Source organism: Larimichthys crocea, unplaced genomic scaffold (assembly GCF_000972845.2).
Source record: "Larimichthys crocea isolate SSNF unplaced genomic scaffold, L_crocea_2.0 scaffold137, whole genome shotgun sequence".
NCBI lineage: Eukaryota > Metazoa > Chordata > Actinopteri > Sciaenidae > Larimichthys > Larimichthys crocea.
In genome coordinates this window covers 82,696-100,804 of record NW_020851881.1, presented here as the reverse complement: position 1 = coordinate 100,804, position 18,109 = coordinate 82,696, and the positions used below count along the sequence as shown (strand labels likewise).

Genomic DNA, 18,109 nt, shown 5'->3' with positions numbered 1-18,109 from the left:
CATGGATGTCTGTAGTCTCCTTCTGCTAAACAGCAGCAGACGATCCAACAAACCCTCCAAGAAGGTCCAAGCACCCTGTCTGTTTGTCCTGATGGAGGTCGACTCCCTCCTGGTTCCCTCCTCCAGGCGACACCGGTCCATCTCCCTGATGTCTCCTCTGAGCCTTCATCCCTTCCTACTGTGCATCATCTTGGCTCATCTTCATCCACAATGTGAACTGAAGCTGTTTGAATCTGTATCCACGCTGCCCTGCTCTGTTAGTGAATGTTACTTAGTGTAAAAATATGAGAAGATAACACCAAAAGTATGAGTTATGTATCATGTTGTAGCATGAAGACGCTGTACTACTACAAAATACTGACTGAGCTGAAAATATCTTTCATTGTGCAGCAGGTGTGATGTTTTTAAATGCTTCAAAGACTCTTTGAGGATTTTCCAGGAACGTTTTCAGGATCCGTCCCTGCGTTTCAGCCCCTGTGCCCTGAGAGTGGAAAGAACTCGTGAGGCTCCTTTAATCTTTCCTGGATATGATTATGATTCATGTACAAAGTGCTGAATCAGTCTGCGTGTGCAGGTTTCAGAGAGCGTGCAGGGACAGATTGGTAAAACTCGCGGTGACTTCACACGCCCTGCTGTCACTCTTCTCTGCAGCTGAGATGACTGGAGGACATCTGCAAACAGCTTTTGACTCACCTGCAGGACACACCCACGAGCTGTTCTCAGGACAGGCGCACAGACTGAATACAACATCTCAAAGCAACACTGTGCACCCTTTCTACCATTAAATAACAGAGTTCACCTCCTGTTGACCCACACTGACCTGTGATCAGGTGAACGGTGTCTCTGTCATTCGTACGTCTGTTCTCACACTATGTAACTTTGAGAAGTACGTAACGCTTTACGGCACTAAGTCACACAGCACCAACTATTTCACTGATTCTGGCGGGCTGCGAGTGTTTGCAGTCCTGCTTTAAGGGAGCATTTAATGCACAACGGTAGTGCTGTCATGAAAATAATCACAGAGAGGTGCTTTGATGCCGTGGCTGCAGAGGTAGACTGTGGTTCAATCATCCTCCATGTCATGTTTTAAAGAGTGTTTGCAAAAAAAAGACAAATGAAAGTGTAGACACAGTAGTCAGAATCATGAGATCAAGAGCTAAAACTGTAATTAAGTCAAAATTAGACAAAGTAAAGTTAGTTTATGTTGTAGAAAAAAAAACTACTGGCGTATATTTAAAAAAATACATTGATTCAGTGTTTTATGAACTTTTAACGGACCATGAAATTTCCTATTTTTGTCAACAAGTCATACAAGAGCAGACAGCTGGCATTCACACCAAAAACTGGACATCAGCGTCTGATGTTCGGTGATCAGGTCTGGTTCACAGTCGGGTAGAGTCATCCTGAAGGTGTTGGACGGGTTTAGGTCAGGACTCAACGTCTTCCTCACCAGACTAGGAAAACCATTTCTCCATGGAGCTGCTTTTAGTACATGTTTCCATGTTGAAACAGGAAAAAGACAAACACAGACTGCTGACACAAAGTTGGAAGAAAACTATCAGTGTCTGCTGAAGCATTAAGAGAACAAATCAGAAGCAGTGGTTCCCAACACCTTTTCTATCGCTGAGTAAACTGATGACTCCTGACTAGGTGACATAGTTCATACTATATTCAATGCATAACAATAACAGAACAGGACAGCTGATGAACTGAACAATGAATACGATAACTGCAGGAAGTCTGGATGAATTTTGGGCAGTGTGAACATTTCACTTACTTTTTATACAATTCTCTGTCTGCATTATGTATTTTTATCATTTTTAATAATCATACTTACTTACTAGACTTCTTTTTTTTTTAATTCAGTATAATTCTTCCTGACATTTGGCCATTACACCCTCAAAATCTTAAAACCTTAAAAGCAAGAAGGCAACCCTACATGAAGGTTTGGAGACCCCTACTGGGGGTCGGGACCCCCATGGTGGGAACCAGTGCACTAAAGGAGTGTCACAGTGGCATCATCTAGTGGCAGAGATGAGAACTGCAAATTATCTGTAGAAACTTCATATTTCATGCTGCTGATCTTCATGAGCTGTTTCTGATAAACGTGTGCAATACTTCAGTGAGGTGAGCAAACTCTGTTCAGCATTTTAAAACTCACTTTAAAGACACTTTATTGATGCTTATTGTCTCATTCTTTAAGAACACTTGATTCAAAACATTTATTCACATGCTTGTTATCATCTTTTTGTATCTGTGAAACATTTACATTCATTTGACAGCTGGAGTTAGATTTTTCACGAAAGCTTTTAAGATTATAAAACACAAAGTATTGTTGAAAACTCAACTAGCAACTTCAAACCTTCCTCTGACAGCATTATTTCAGATTGCATTTAACGTTCTAAAGCTACATGCTATAGTAAATGTTTTTTTCACAACAAAGACTGATTATATGTGACAACGTAATGATGCAAACTGAGACTAAACAGTGAATATGATATGGTTTGTAGCACACTTGATATATTTTGTAACACAGAGTGTGTTTCTGGAATATTTCCTCCGTCAGTCTCTGCTGGATGAAGCTCTCCTCTCCACTCCACCTCCCAGTAACATGGCCCAGTCAGAGCTGATGCTGCTGCTTCAACCTCTCTGGATCATCAGGACTCAGCTGATCCTCTCTCAACACAAACACCTTTCTCACCACTCACACTGACAGAGATCACCACTTCCACCTGATGAGAGAAGAAGACAACAGATGTGTCTAAATACATATATCTGTCTTTCTGTCCAATCCTGAAGCCTGTCACCGTTCTCCTCTCACAGCTTCACTGAGGAAAGCAGCCGCTGAGAAGGTCGGAGGTTTACAGGAAATACTGGATCTGTGCTTTGATACTAACTGTGTTTAGTACAATACTGCTGAGACCAACATGGACTGACTGCAACCCTCTACTGACCTCAGAGTCTGCAGACTGCAGTGTGGACTCTCCAGAAAAGCACACAGAGGCTTCACTGCTGAATCCTGCAGGTAGTTGAGTCTCAGGTCCAGCTCTGTCAGATGGGAGGGGTTGGACTTCAGAGCTGAGGCCAGAGAAGCACAGCTGATCTCTGACAAACTGCAGCGCCTCAATCTGAATAAAGAATAAATGATGTTGATAAAAATCCATTTATAATCCAATCAGATGTGTTCAGGTGAAATGTGCAGCTCAACATTACTATGTCCTAATCAATGAGCTTTTCTCTAAAATGAGTAGAGTGACTTTGTCATTGTGTTATTGTGGATCATCATAATGTCAGCCTTCTACAGACATCATCCAAACGTCAGCACAACATTCAGACAATGATCAGACAAATCAGAGATTTCTTCTGTTTCTTCTAATTCAACATCAGTGTCATTTATAAAAATATTGTTTAGAAAATCCTAAACGACCAACATTAAACAATAATAAAACTTAATAAATAAAAAAATACCTGAAGTCCAAACAAACCTTCTAACCTCTTTAACACGTGTCCCTGCACTTGTGATGCTCTCATTTCACAGCACAGATTTAGACTATCCTCATCACCACTGTCAATCTCCATCAGCACACAGCTGACTGACTGTGAGCTTCACCTCATCATCTTTAGAACTGGAATCAAATGTGCAAAGTGACATGAATGTTTGTCTTCCTCTGAAATGTAACCTTAGACAGAAAAACTCTGTTCTGGATTAAATTTGGTAGATATACCTGTACAAGAGCAGAACACTGAACTGACCTCAGAGTCTGCAGTCTACAGTTTGGACCTCCAGTCCAGCACACAGTGTCTTCACTCCTGAATCCGTCAGGTCGTTCCAACTCAGGTCCAGGTGTGTCAGATGGGAGGGGTTGGACTTCAGAGATGAGGCCACGACTTCACAGTGAGTCTCTGGGAGTTACAGTCAGAAGTCTGTGATGACAGAGAATTAAAAGTTAAAGTCAAATAAAATCTGAACATTTCATTTTAAATCGACTCTTTACTTCACAAACACATCAACATGAGCGTCTGTAGCTCAGGGTCAGTTGTTCAGCCTGAGCTGGTCAGACATGATCACAAGGTTTGTGGTTTGAAACTTGAGCTCCTCCTGTCCACATGTCAAAGTGTCCCTGAGCAACATAATGAACCAGCAAACTGTAACTTTAGACAATGTCTGTCAAATGACTGTCAATGTAAACATGTGTCATATTCTGAGATGAACAGCTGCTGTGATTTGTGTTTGTTCACTTTATTTGAACATGTTGTTCAATGCTGGAAAATCACTGCAGGTTGGAACTGCACTCACATGTATTCACCTCAGTCATGTGTTTGTGGATGTTGTGAATCTTTAATGTGTCTTTTCTATGTCGCTCCAGTCTGTTCATCTCACAAATTAATGTAATGATTCGTATTGATTAATAGTTTATTTTGTAGTAAATGTTTGTATCATTATAATCATGGGTCATAGTATGTCCAAAAGTGTTTATCTTTACTCTAATACTGATGGCTTCAGCTTACGTTGCTTTATATGTTGATAATCACATCTGGCACGCATTCTGCAGTTCCTCACAGCTGGAATCGTCTCTCTCCGTCGCCCTCCCTATGTGTTGTACTCTTCATGGGTCCTCAACTCATCCAGAACCTCTCTGACTCCTGCAGCATGTAGCCAGAGCTGAGCAGTGGATCACAGAGAGTTTTCTCTCGCTGATCTTCTCTGACTTCAGGAACTCTTGGATCTCCTGATGGACTGAGTCATCGTTCATCCCATCAGACAGTGAAGAGGTTGATGCTTCTTCAGGAGAGTATCATCACTGTTTCATCCCTTCAGGTTGTTGATGGCTCCTGGATGATTTCTGGGACTGTTGTCTGTCTGACCCAGCAGGCCCCTAGAGTCTCTGGTTGGCTCCAGAGAAGGCCATGAAGAAGCGAACAACAGGCCAGGTGACCATTTTTACTTTGAAAGGGATTTCTCCATGGCTTTCATCAGGAACACATCCAGGGTTGTCTTTCCAAAGAAGTCATCCAGTACATCTGTCTTCTTGTTGGTGTAACAGTGGAACAGGTAGACTGCAGCCAGAAACTCATGAACGCTCAGATGAACAAAGCAGTAGACTGTTTTTCTGGAAGATCACCCTCTCTTTTGAAGATCTGTGTACAAACTCCTGAGTAAAACCGAGGCCTCTGTGACATCCGACCACACTGCTCCAGGTCTTCTTGGTAGAACAATGGTTTCCTTTCTCCAGCTGTTCAAACGCCAACTCCCCAGCTTCAGAAGAACTTCCCTGTCAGCCTCCGTCAGCTCCGTGTGGACTCGTCTCATGTCCTTCATCGTACTTCTTCTTCTTCCTCTTTGTCTGAACCAGCAGGAAGTGTGAGTACAGGTCAGTCAGGGTCTTGGGCAGCTCTCCTCTCTGGTCTGTGGTCAACATGTGGTCCAGAACTGTAGCATGAATCCAGCAGAAGACGGGGATCAGACACATGATGTAGAGGCTCCTGGAGGTCTTGATGTGTGAGAGATTCTGCTGGACAGATCTTCATCACTGATCTCCTCCTGAAGTACTCCTCCTTCTGAGCGTCAGTGAAGCCTCGTACTTCGTTACCCGTCAAACAATGAAGGAGGGATCTGATTGGCGGCTGCAGGTCTGGAAGTTACCAGATGAGAGCCGAGGGAAGCAGTGTCCCCTTGATGAGGCTTGTCAACAGCACGCTGACTGATGACTCCTGTGGTGACATCAGACACGAGCTCTTTGTTGTTGAAATCCAGTGAAGTCTCTTTTTCATCCAGGCCGCCTCAAAGATGAACAGAAGTTTACAGACAGCGGCTTCTCTGCTGTGACCTTCTGTATGTTGGATGGAAAACATGGAGCAGCGTGAAAGACTGTGACCGCTCATCTTTGATCAAGTTCAGCTCCCTGAACGAGAGCAGAACCACCAGACTGGACATCTTGGTTCTCCGAGCCCTCTGCCCAGTCCAGAGTGAACTTCAGCACTGAGAAGGTTTTTCCAACGCCAGCGACGCCGTTGGTCAGAGCGACTGGATGTGTCTCGGTTGGTCAGGTAAGGCTTAAAGATGTCGTGGCATTTGATGGGAGTGTCATGGAGGGTCTCCTTCTTCTTGGAAGCTGTCTAAACTGCCTCACCTCATGTTGGGTATGAACCTCTTCACTCTGTCCCTCTGTGATGTAGAGCTCAGTGTAGATCCTGTTGAGGAGGGTTCCACTTCCTGTTTCATCACTTCCTTCAGTCACACGTTCACATCTGGTCTTCAGACTGATCTTATGTTCATCTAAAACCTCCTGCAGACCACCACTCACTAAAACAGAGAAACAAGTTTGAGACTAAACAAAGAAAATGTGACAATCTGCTGATTATTTCATCAGCAATAAAAAGTGATGGATAGAAGAATATCTAGAGAAGGAAATGGACAGTCTTACTTTGGACAGTGCTGGTCTGACTGGCTGTCTGCAGTCCACGTCTTGTTCTGGATCTGTCTCCACACTGGGGACAGGAGGAGTCTCCTGATGAAGCAGACTGGTCCCAGTATGAGGTGATGCAGTGTCTGCAGAACCAGTGTCCACAGCTGGTAGAGACCGGATCCTTCAGGACGTCCTGACACCAAACACAGCAGGACGGCTGCTCCTCCACAGGAACATGACTCCTCTTCCTCTCTCTGTGAAGACATTTCTTTATCACTCAAATGATTTGTTGACTGTTGGTGACAAAGATCAAGATTTGGACGACACTGTCATGAATATAAATCTTTTCATCATCATCTTCATCAGGTCAGTTTACAGTAAAAACAGTCTCTTACTTTGTGTCTGAGGGTCCAGGTTCATCACTGACGTCTGGAGGAAGAAGACTTTTGGACCGGTCACTCTTCATAGACAGACAGCTGGATCCTGGAGACTCTGCTCTGTCCTCCTCTTCCTCCACATGAACATCCATCTTCTGGACTTCAGTCAGTCTGAGAGGTGAAACAGAAACAGGCTTCCATAAGAAACAACAAACACAATATAATACAACAGTCATATTTTCACCTGCTCACTTTTCTTTAAGTCTCTGCTTGTTTTCTTGGTTTCAGCAGGTTTAATGTGAATTATTCAATTCAAGACAATTAATCAAGACTTTGTGTCGACAGATGAATCAAACTGTTGAGTTCATCCAAACTTTTCTTTCCTCTACAGTCCACAGAGAGAAAACTGACTCAGAGACTTTGACAGGAAAATAATAAAAATGTTGGATTAACACTCACCCTGACTCAGAATCACTTTTCCTCCGTCTGCTCTGTCGACTTTAAATGTAGACTGAACAAACTGAACTCTTTCACATTCAGGTTCCCTCCCTGTTCTTATCAGCATGGACCACATGTTAATGTTGCTCCTCCTTTATGTTGCCCGTTCATGAGCGTCTCTCTCAGAATTAAAATGAGTTTTGATGTTTAAATGATGTGAATAATCTGCTGTGTTGAAGTTTGAACTAAAGTTCTTCAAACTGATTTAACTAAATGTCTTCTTGTACAGACTTACAGGGAACACAAACACAGTTGGACATCAGCTCCTCCATGATCTACTGGATCTGGATCTTTCTGTGTCAGGAGACAGTGAGTTCAGGTGAACAAGCTTTCATGTCAGCACAGGAGTCCTCCATGACTGTGTCCTGTCCACACTGACTCTTCTCTCTGTGCACAATCTCATATCTAATAAGAATGGTGGCTCAGCAGCACCAGCTGGTGTCCAAACCAACAAACTACAAGAACAAGGTCGATGATGTGTGAAGTTTCACAGCCTGATACAGAATATTAGAAGATATAAAGAGAAACAACAGTAGGCACTTTAATTCTCTGACACATAAAGTACTTTTAAAGGGAGGCAGTGGTAATGTTTAGCAGTAGTAGTAGTGTTATATATGAACGACACAATTTAAGTGAGGTGAAGTTACAAAGCCCTCTGAAGACCAGATCTTTTTTTAATGACTTATTAATACATAATTTATTCCATCCATAAACAAAAAACGACACATGACGTGGTACTGCAGATCATTTAAGGGTCGCCACAAGAAAACAACAGTCTGTGCAAATAGTGCATTTCCATTGAGACACAGTGATTAAAGCCAGACAGAGAAAAGCATCAGTGTGTTCAACCTCTGCAGCCCAGGTCTGAAGGTTTGATGGTCATTTATACCAATGAATCTATGTGTACTGTATGTCTTGGTTCCCACTAGAACCATCTGAAACAATAACCACACCAACATTTTTGGGTATTTTGAATGCAAACCATTTCCATTCAAATCAACATCTTTGCTGATGAACTTCATATCTCTGCAGGGAGAGTTTACAGTGACGTAAACATCTTGTTTGCCCTTTCAGACTTTCTTTACTTGGCTAAATTTTGGGGGAAGCTGCAAATATTAAACATGCACTGGAGCAGGAGGTAGAAACACAGGGAGGTAGAGAGGAATATTAAAAAGAAGAGCACATTTAAGGTCCCACTATCCATAAATAACAACAGTAGAGAAGTTTCATGTGTATCTGACACACAAACTTGTAGACAGGCACACTGTTTAGCATCAATAACGTCCATGGCTTTAAAAGGCAACCATTCAGCTTGCAGGGTTCATGCTTTCATCTGTAATGTTTAAATGGCAACAAGCTGCTGTCATGCTGTCAGCTACCGGTTTCATCTCGCTTTTATAGCACAGAACATCATCATGCAGATCACTTACAGACCGACGAGGAAGACACTGAAAAATATCGATGCTGCGTTCCAGAAACATGAGAACATCAGAAATCGAGAGACGAACACTGTGTCAATCGAGATGGGGCGTTTCAAACTTTTTAAATAATTGTTAAACTTGAATTAGAGCTGCACTGATGAATATCTTAAACCTGCAATAACATTTTGGCCACATGAGGGCAGCAGAAACAAACTGACATTATCGTCTTTTAAGTTTATGTGGAGAACTCGCAAAGTAAAGGGTCACTCGTTACACCGCCAGCATTCGCAGTCGTGTTTCTGGTCATCTGATGAATGTAAGTCCAATACATACTCTAAATACGCTTAGCAAAAACAATAAATCAAATGACTGTGTGTGATGTTAAAGGTGTGGCTTGTAGTGACAAACCAGCAGAACAATTATCATCCACTCTACACTGTGGAACGTTTTTTTTTAGCATCTTTTTGCTTCTAGTTTCCGTTTTTCGGTATATTTACTGTTTTGGTTCAGCCTCAACACTTCCATCAGTGTAAGTCTAAAAGCTCAATGTACACTCCACGCTCAGCGCCAAGCCGAGACGACGACAAAGTTGGGGACAAACTGGTGAGAAAAGTGGAGCATTTAGCAGCTAAAGGGTCAGATATTCCCCTCACGGGGTTGGTGGAGACCAAAATCGGAGCTAAAGCACGTTGGATTAATGCTACTGTTGCTCCGTGTTTGTTTACTAAAATGTGTCCAAATTTTCAGTTTGTTCCACTGCCCCCAAGTGGCCAAAAAAAACCTTTTTGTAAAACAAAACAATGTTTCCTGATTATATAAATTTGGCTGTTGCTTAACAATTTCCACCTTCTGACACTGAATGAAACGCAGCATTATAATAAAGTCACCATGCATGAATCTGTAGATATACTTCATAAAAGAACGATGGCGCTTTAATTGAGTTCATAACTTTCTAGAAGTTTCCCGGAAAGGGTCGTTACCTTTACACACTTACTGAGTAAATGCTAGTTAACAATTTAACTATTAAATGGAGAATAACGTTTGTAATAATGAAATGAAAATGTACTTTGTGGTGTAAATGGACTTCTTTCCAGAGAACTTCCAGGAAATTATTAAGCGCTACCAAAGGAACTCCAAAGATCAGGTCACTTAAGGCTTAATGTAGACTCTACAGTATGAGGAATGTAAATGAATGCGTGTACTGTATTAGCATCAGGCTACAGTCTGTCTATCTTTGGCACTTGTGATTCCCGTTTGACATAAACATTAAAAGCAGGACTTCAGAGATGTGAGACACGAGTTTAAGAAGATGGCTGGAGACGTCTCACAGCTCCGTCCGGCTCTTCATCCCGTTCTCCACGTCGCTGTCTTCATTCGAGTCTTTTAGTGTCTTTTCAAAGTGTCCGTCCTCCACTCTGAACAGTCAGAGCTGCGTTTGCCAGCTCTAGATGTTGCATAGTGTTGTTAGACAATGAAGGAGGAGGTGTGTCAGGCCTCAGAGTTTCCTTTACTTCGTGTAAACATGAGGCCCTGGTTGTCAGGCACTATACAGTTCAACTGCTGGTTGACTTCGATGTTCGATGTGTGCATCAGTTCTGGGAGTCTCTGTGTGTTTCCATCCATGGTCCGTCTGCATGAGTTATTTAACTGGAAATGTGCATTCAGTGACACCGCTGGTACAGAGGCTTTGTCGCAACCACAGCTGACACCATTTTGGAAGTCATTCCGGCTGCGAGGTCAGGCAGTAAACTGTCTTGTGTTCAGCTCGAGTCTCTTAAATAATGAGGGCAATCCCATCATCCCTAGTATTAGCAACTGTGACACCAAACATCAACTTAAAGGAAAACTATCTCCAGCGATTGGTCCTGTAGTCCTAGTGTGCCACATTCCTGACTAAAGTCTAAAAATCAGATGGGTTGGAAGCAAAACCAGATTATTAAAGCCACTTTTTGGACCTGAACCAACCATCGACTATCTGGGGAATTATCTGGCTGTTTTGTTTTCTCTTCTAAATGTGTTGGAGGCTTCGTTTGATCGAGTACCGAGTTATCATAACCCAAACAACCGATTGCGGAGCTACTTTTAGTTTAAGAATCCGGTACATCGACGGCTCCCAACCATTTGGTTGGTCAGATATTTGCATATTATTAATGTTGTTGTGGCTGTGGCAGGGACTGATGAGGATGTTTGTGCACTAAAAAATGTGATTTAATTATTATTCCCCTTCTTTGGCCAAAGTAAACAAGCAGTAGCATTTTTTATTTTTTTTTTAGCCATGATTTTAAAAAGACCGTGCAGCCGCTCTTTCTCCAAAATGGCAGCAGAGTGGTTTTTATCGACCTGAGCCTTCCGTAAGCTGTGCGTGAACACATGAACAGCACAGCTGAGTCCCTCTGCCTCAGGTCCAGACCTCCATGGGCACCATGGCCTCCTTGGAGCCGATTGGAGGAAGGAGGTTCTGCTCGCTCAGGAACTGAAGAGGAAACTGGACCAGGAAACCACGGATCTTCTTCAGCTCCTCGAGAGCCCGGGCCGGATCCTCCTTGTCCAGGCCTGGCTTGGCCAGGTAACCCTCCAGCTCCAAGATGTTACGGACGTCGCTGGACGGCAGACAACGGAAAACCTGAAGAAAAGAGGGCGGATGAGTCAGAAACAGAACCTGGACTCAACCCAGTGTCAAAAACATAACTGCAGATCCCCCTTTTGAAATTCTTTTGTGTGATTATTTGCGATTAAAACCAGTCTTATGATTCTTCAAGTACGATGACAGGACAGAGATGAAGATGGAACAAAATCTGCACAATTACGACCAACATTTACACATTTTACGTCTTTTTAAACGCAGATTTTTCACGGTTTCATAGTTTGTGGCACCACATAATATTTTTTATACAGACGGTGCAAACAAAAGCTTGACGTAACATCTGAAGTCTGAGTTTGAGATATCAGTCTCACCCTCTGGTAAATGGTAGCATTGCGGGCGCAGGTTGCCATCCAGACCTCCTTGTAGAACTGATCGCTGACGGGATCCGACACGTCGATGGAGGGATCCGTGTGAGCGCCTAAAATGGTTCTGAGAGAGAAACGGAGAGAGAGCAGGAAGTGAGTGACGGACATGAAGAAACAAATACAGGCAGAAGAAAAAGGGAAACGCTAAAGGCTGCAGGAAATTGCGAACGAGAACAAGAAGCAGACGAAATGATGAAATTCACTGAAAGAATAATGAAGTGACACAAACTCCCAGAGAGAAGAGGCGTCTTTTCAAGTACTTCACAAAGAAATGATCCATAAACTGAAGCATCACTGCTGCATGTGAATATAAAATGACATAGTTCAGTACTTGAAACACTCGAGGCGGAGCTGCAGGGCGTATTTTCCAGCTTGATACTCCTGCCCGTCCATCACCGCCGTCACCGTCTCCGAGTCCTCCACGATCACCGCCACCTCGCTGTCCCTCTTTCCCAGCATGCTTCGGTCGTTGATGTTGGCAGAACCTGCAGTGACACAGGAAGACGAGTTAGATGACAGAGTCTACCACTAGATGGCGCCACATGCTCACATTCAAGAGTGAACACGCCTCTGTAGAGGAGCGTTTGGTTCATTATTATTATTCGTTTAATTAATCCAAAACAGGGTCTCTTTCAAATTAAGAGCATGCATGTTCATGATTTCCTCTTTTAGGAGTTATTTCTAACGTCACTCTGCACAGAGGGTGGACGAAATAACTGAAACATCTGCAGCATTCAGTTGAATAGAATTGTAAAACCGATTAAAAGTACAAGAAGACAGAAGATAATGAAACAATTACACCATGAGAAACTTTTAATTAGAGAACATAAAGTGCAACTCTTGGAAGATCAATCAAGTCTTTCACTTCTCTTTAAGTCTTGGCGTGCAGCCTGTGAAAGTCGTGATTGTTTAACCTTCGTATGTCTGTGAAAACAACTCCAATCATGTGCAACAATCCGGATCAAACCTTGAAAAGCTCAGCCCAAGAACAAAAACACTAAAAGTCTCGGATTCTTAAAAAGCGAACATGAACCATCTGACGTCTGGCGGTTGCTTTTATCTGCAGCACTCAGAACACGCTGTGTATTTTTAGCATGAGTGGCTGCAGTGGAAACCTCACCACAGCCCACCCCATGACTTTGGTTTGTTACATTTTCAGGCTTTTAAAAATCTTATTCCTGCGGCCTCTCTCATATAAAAGATGCCACCGTCTCTCTCTGCAGCTCTAATTTCTGTCTCCTCTATTATACATGTTCGGTGTCAGGGGAACACTTCATTACGCCTGTCATCTTCTAATCTTGTAATGAGAAACTCAAGCTGCTGCATCAACATCAATAAACTAAAGTGTCTAGCATGCTGGGAGCGAGTGAAGCACGAAAAAGGCGCCGGTTTACCGATTATGACGGTGTTGTCGTCGGCGATGAGCATCTTGCTGTGGACGTAGATGAGCTCGGTGACCAGCTTCCCCTCCAGCTCAGCGTGAGTCCTCAAACCAGCGATGGAGATGTAGTTCATCCACTGGTCTCCCACTGGAAACCAGAAAACAGCCGGTCAGAGTCAGATTGATAAAAAAGAAACCAGAATCTTTTGAGCCTCTGCACAGCGTACGATCTCGAGCCAGAGGGTTAGAAGTTCAACTAACAAGCACATGTGATTTGATGTTAATGCACGAAAAACCAGCACTGTGATTAAAGGCATGACTTATCTATAAATACATAAAACCAGAATGCACGTGCAGTCTCTCTTTGTGGCTCTTGCATGTGTTCTTTTATATGTATATATATAAAATATGTGGTTTTGTGTGTTTGTGGTTAAAGCTGAGCAGAACCAAACCAGACTCAAATCTTAAAGGATTCCCATATTACAGGTTCAGCATCTGGTATACGCCTGTAACCTTTATTTATTCAGCAAGGCGAGTGCCTGCGTTACTGTTCAGGTCCACATTATGCCTCACTCTTCTACACCGAGCAGGTTCTGCTCGTCAGCCCACAAAATATGTGAAGAAGTGGTTCGATTTTCATTAGAAAATATCAGGAAGATTCATATTTTGAAAATGTATCATCCATTTAAACTTCTAACATTGCAACAAAACAGGTGGCACGGCGATACAGAGGTTAGAGTTGTACAGCAAGAAGGTTCTGCAGGTGTCGGTGTGGGTTTCTCTCCGGGTTCCTCCCACAGTCCAAAGACATGCAGGTTAATATGTGAGTGTGTATTTGTGTGTGTGTGTCAGCCCTGTGATGAAGTGGTGACTTGTACATTAAGCGGTTAATGGATGATCGGGTTTGAAGGAAACCTCAAGGAGAGGACTTCAGGGTGTTTTGTGCTGCAGACACACCTTAACTCAACCTGTAAGGAAACTCTTAAAGCATGAGTGTGTAGGAGTGTGTAGGAGTGTGTAGGAGTGTGTAGGTGCCGACTGCAACAGTCTCCACTTGTCGTCCCATTCGAAGTGTGAAGAGGAGCCGAGTGTCCGGTTTGTCTTATTCTGAGAGTCTCAATCATTAAATCTGACACACTGGACCTTTAAGGTGTGTTGTCGACTGGCTGAATTAAAGGACAATTTAACGTAACACTGATTAACTTTAACGATGTTAATACCAGAGCTCCTTCCACAGCTGCAGACACAGCTACTGCCACAGCGTGAACGCAGAGTTCAAGCCACTTACTCTCTCTCTTGAGCTGGGAGATGATGGAGTGGTCTCCTCTGTTCATGGTCCTGCAGACAAACAGAGGTGGAGGTGGATGAGCAGCAGATCCACATTCCTCACAGTACAAGGCTTTGTGTGGCAGTGTGTTTGCAAGAGGAGGGCTGATCGTTTACTCAAGAATGCAGACAATGAAAGTCAGCTGCATGAGCCATGGCATGAACACACACACACACACACACACACACACACACACACACACACACACACACACACACAGAGTACATATGTTTACAGCCCTGTGGTTAAAGAGTTAAGGCGTGGTTGTAATCTACCAGTGGGTACTTCCCTGGATTTAACTCTTATCGAGTAAACTCAAACAAAGGGGGGGTTCATGGTGGTTTTCTTGTCACATGGACACGCTACACACACACACACACACACACACACACACACACACACACACACCTGTAGTTGAAGTGCATGACAGCCTGGATGGCGCTGCCCCCTCCGGTGTTGATGTCTCCTTCGAAGCCCGGCAGCAGAGGCGTCACCACGTACACTCGGTACCTTTTACCCTCCCTAAAATATTTGACAGAGAGAGAGCATGAGCGCATGATGCGACACAGAGGATGGAGGCAGATAACACAAGTTTACTTCCCAACTCAGCAGATGTCGACTTAGGTTACGAGAACAAATAAGAAGCGCCGCAAGAACACGGCAGCATGTTGAACCTGAGACTTTACAGCTCGGTCACGAAACAAGCAGCCATGAGCAAACACTGGCTGAATCACACAAACGGCTTCATTTCATTTGAATGCATTTTTAAAACTGCCGCCTACAGTTAACTGACTTAATAACAGAGCAGTCAGAACATTTACAATACAAGAGACGAGAAAAGGGACCTGAACTCTCTTTTGCTTCTTGAACTTCAGCATCCCTGACGTCTAAAAGCGAGCTCCGAGGCTCGACTTGATGACTGAAATATAAGAACGTTTTTGAGTCTGATCCATCACGTACGTGCAGCTACCTGTCAGCAAATAACACAAGGAGAGCTTCGAGATGCTGAAGCTTAAAGGTTCCTCCTTTAGTTTAGCAACTGACGTATACCTCAAATCAAATACAGCATTCTACCTTAAATATAAAAGGTGTGGAGAGCTGCTGCACATGTGTTTCTAAAGGGAAGTGACTGAAGAGCTGCAGCCGCCTGCTCATCTCTGCTGCAGACTACAGGCTGCAGGATACATTAGCAGCTATCAGCATAACATGCACTGCGGGTAAGGAAGTTTGTTTCAGCACACAACAATGTGTTCCTTGATATCAGCTTCCAACGACGCTTTGAGCCGCCCTGAACTGTTTCCACACTGAAGCTGCTCAGAGAGAAATCAGCTCAGGTTTGTGTCCATGTGTTTCCTTGTGTTTTGTGCAGGATGTGCGTCCTCCCGTAAACTCTTACATCCCTGACAACAAAACACTCCAACACCACGTGATCGAGACAGAGAGAGAAAACAGGAAAATATTCAAATACATGCTCACAGAGGCCGAGGCAAACATGACTTATGATATGAACTGAAAGTCTGTTGGTCATCTGGAAGGTACACAACAGGACAACACACCGTGTGTGTGTGTGTGTGTGTGTGTGTTACCTATATGCTCTGATTATGCGCTCAGCAATAGCGTCTCCTATCTTGTTGAAAACGTGTCTGTTGTCTGCACAGCTGATGAAGAACTGATTCTGAAAGTAGAAACAAACAAACAAAGAAAAATCATTTCATTTGTGCTAAAACTGTTGAAGTTCACAGTTTATGAAACACGCAGATGACTGAATTCAAGATTAAAACTGGAGATTAATTATTTTCAAGGATGATTTCGTAATTTCTGACACTGAAGTCACATCAAAGTCTTTGCCGATAATAGTAACAACTCATCTGCATACGTGGCCACGAAACTGGTAAAAAAAAATCTCTGGTATTTATTATTCTTTCCAATCCTCGACCTCGTTTGAAGAATCAACTCTGCAGAGTGTTTCAGACGAATGCCAGTCACCACAGCGGCTGCCAAGATCAGAAGTTTTTCCTAAACTGGCCACAGCTTTGCATATTTATGAGGAAACAGTAAACTACCCACGAGCTCTGAGCTCCCATTGTGAAAAGCTCCTTCCTCAAAAGCTTCTGGATTAGACAATGGGAGAGACTTCACAACACAGCTGGAATAATATTTGTTGGCCTGTGGTTATGGTTACTTAAGCGGGGGCATATTTCTGCATTGGTGTATCTGAACAGCATGACCTGGGTTGACCCACACTGCTTTAACCCTCTGATGCCCAGTGCAGATGAGTTACCTCTATGTAGATGAAGTGCTGGCTGTTCTCGATGGCGTGGACGTAGGCGTTGTGGATGGACTCCTCGTGGTTTTTGATGCCAGCGGACCAGTCAGAGGCTGAGCGAAGGATCTGAGAGAAGACAAGAGGATGTGTTCCAAAGTTCACTTTAGTTTCCTCTCGGACAAAATGTTCTTATTCCACGAAACATACTGAATCTATACGGTGTGTGCGAGTTCTGTTCTTGCAGTTTGCATCCAAGGAACGAACGTACTTTACGGATCGGTACCAGAAGGGTTCAAGCGACGTCGCTATGAACGCTTGCTCGGCCGTCACAGGCCAGTTATCCCTGCGGAGACACCTCCTGCTTAATACCCCAAACGTCAGAAGGATCATGAGGCTCCGGACCAGGTTCTCCCCATAGGAGTTATTCTGTTAGCCTGACTGTCTATGTGTCGGCCCTGTGATGAACTGGTGACGGGATGTTCAAAGTCAAACGGTACCAACCTGCACTTTGGCGGGGATGCAGTCGGGGACTTGATATCGCTGCTCTCCGGCGGTGGTGTGAGACTTGGGCAGCAGACACGGGTACGTCAGAGAACGGTACTTTGGCTTCACGAGCTGGCGGAGGAAAGAGTAAAACACATGAACGCCACGCAGAGCTGCAGATTTCTCTTCCACAGAACGTGGAATCGAACGTTGTGTCTCCAGGGACAGAAACCAGTCTCAGCAACTCATTGATGATTATTGAATTTTGTCCACATCTTGCTCAATAACTCTTTAACAGACACTCTTGACCTCTGACCTTGGTGAAGTTCCACCGCTGGATGAAGTGTCTCGCCACATCTCGAGCTGCTTTCCCATGAACCACTGAGGCGATGTCGTGCCAAGGCATTCTGGGAGTTGTGTGTCTGTCAATGAAATCTAAAAAAAAACAAAAAAACAAACGGCATGAATTCACGAACGATGAAATAAGCGTGAGCCGAAGAGCGTCGCTCACCATCGAACGGTTTGTCCAGCTGAATCCAGTCCTTGTGCACAAAGTTGCAGTAGTCTTTGCCGTGCCAGAAGCGAGTGTTTCCGAACAACTCCCCGACTCCTGTGTGCAGACTACGCACCGAGCCGCTTCCTGAAACACACGAACATCCAGTTATTTATCACGTCAGACCAACATGAGCCCAACAACTCAACCTTCATTTCAGCTAAAACAAGTCCAGCTTCTGAGCTCATCGACTGATGAAGCTTTTAATGACTAACGACTCGCCCCAAAGAATATCTTTCTGTCGGAGGAGGAAACTTTCCTGGAAAACTGTGGACGTGCATGGGTTGAATGCAAGTTTAGAGATGGTGATAACAACTTAAATATAGATGTGTTCACTCAGACTGCAGGCGTGCATCATCTGTCATGATCATCCTCATTAAAACTAAA

General features: G+C 43.7%; 2 protein-coding genes across 5 annotated transcripts in view; both read right to left on the bottom strand.

Moving 5' to 3' along the window:
- Positions 1-2,719: 2,719 nt before the first annotated feature.
- Positions 2,720-7,554, bottom strand: LOC113744717 (NACHT, LRR and PYD domains-containing protein 3-like). Its single transcript, XM_027275444.1, has 5 exons — positions 7,518-7,554; positions 4,947-5,058; positions 3,754-3,888; positions 2,955-3,128; positions 2,720-2,732 (listed from the first exon to the last, which is right to left on the bottom strand). The coding sequence occupies exons 1-5, from the start codon at positions 7,552-7,554 to the stop codon at positions 2,720-2,722; spliced, it is 471 nt and encodes a 156-aa protein (XP_027131245.1).
- Positions 7,555-7,915: 361 nt separating this feature from the next.
- Positions 7,916-18,109, bottom strand: part of pld1b (phospholipase D1b) — a 31,885-nt gene continuing 21,691 nt past the window's right edge. For 3 of the 4 annotated variants that reach the window (XM_027275454.1, XM_027275457.1, XM_027275455.1), the window contains 11 exons: positions 17,681-17,809; positions 17,486-17,604; positions 17,188-17,301; positions 16,702-16,812; positions 16,007-16,095; positions 14,829-14,942; positions 14,382-14,431; positions 13,107-13,241; positions 12,044-12,197; positions 11,659-11,776; positions 11,102-11,326 (listed from right to left, as the gene is read on the bottom strand). In XM_027275454.1, coding sequence (XP_027131255.1) covers positions 11,102-11,326; positions 11,659-11,776; positions 12,044-12,197; positions 13,107-13,241; positions 14,382-14,431; positions 14,829-14,942; positions 16,007-16,095; positions 16,702-16,812; positions 17,188-17,301; positions 17,486-17,604; positions 17,681-17,809 — 1,358 coding nt within the window. Of the gene's footprint in view, positions 11,327-11,658; positions 11,777-12,043; positions 12,198-13,106; positions 13,242-14,381; positions 14,432-14,828; positions 14,943-16,006; positions 16,096-16,701; positions 16,813-17,187; positions 17,302-17,485; positions 17,605-17,680; positions 17,810-18,109 lie in introns of all 4 variants that reach the window. The other variant, XM_027275456.1, reaches the window with a different exon arrangement.

Bases quoted from the DNA above. Each gene is read 5' to 3' on its own strand.
- LOC113744717 (XM_027275444.1), bottom strand. From the start codon at position 7,554: ATGGAGGAGCTGATGTCCAACTGTGTTTGTGTTCCCT. The intron at 3,889-4,946 runs GTAAAAATGGTC...CTCACTGTGAAG, and splicing joins ATGGAGAAATCCCTTTCAAA to TCGTGGCCTCATCTCTGAAG. The intron at 3,129-3,753 runs GTCAGTTCAGTG...TTCTTTATTCAG, and splicing joins TGTAGACTGCAGACTCTGAG to ATTGAGGCGCTGCAGTTTGT.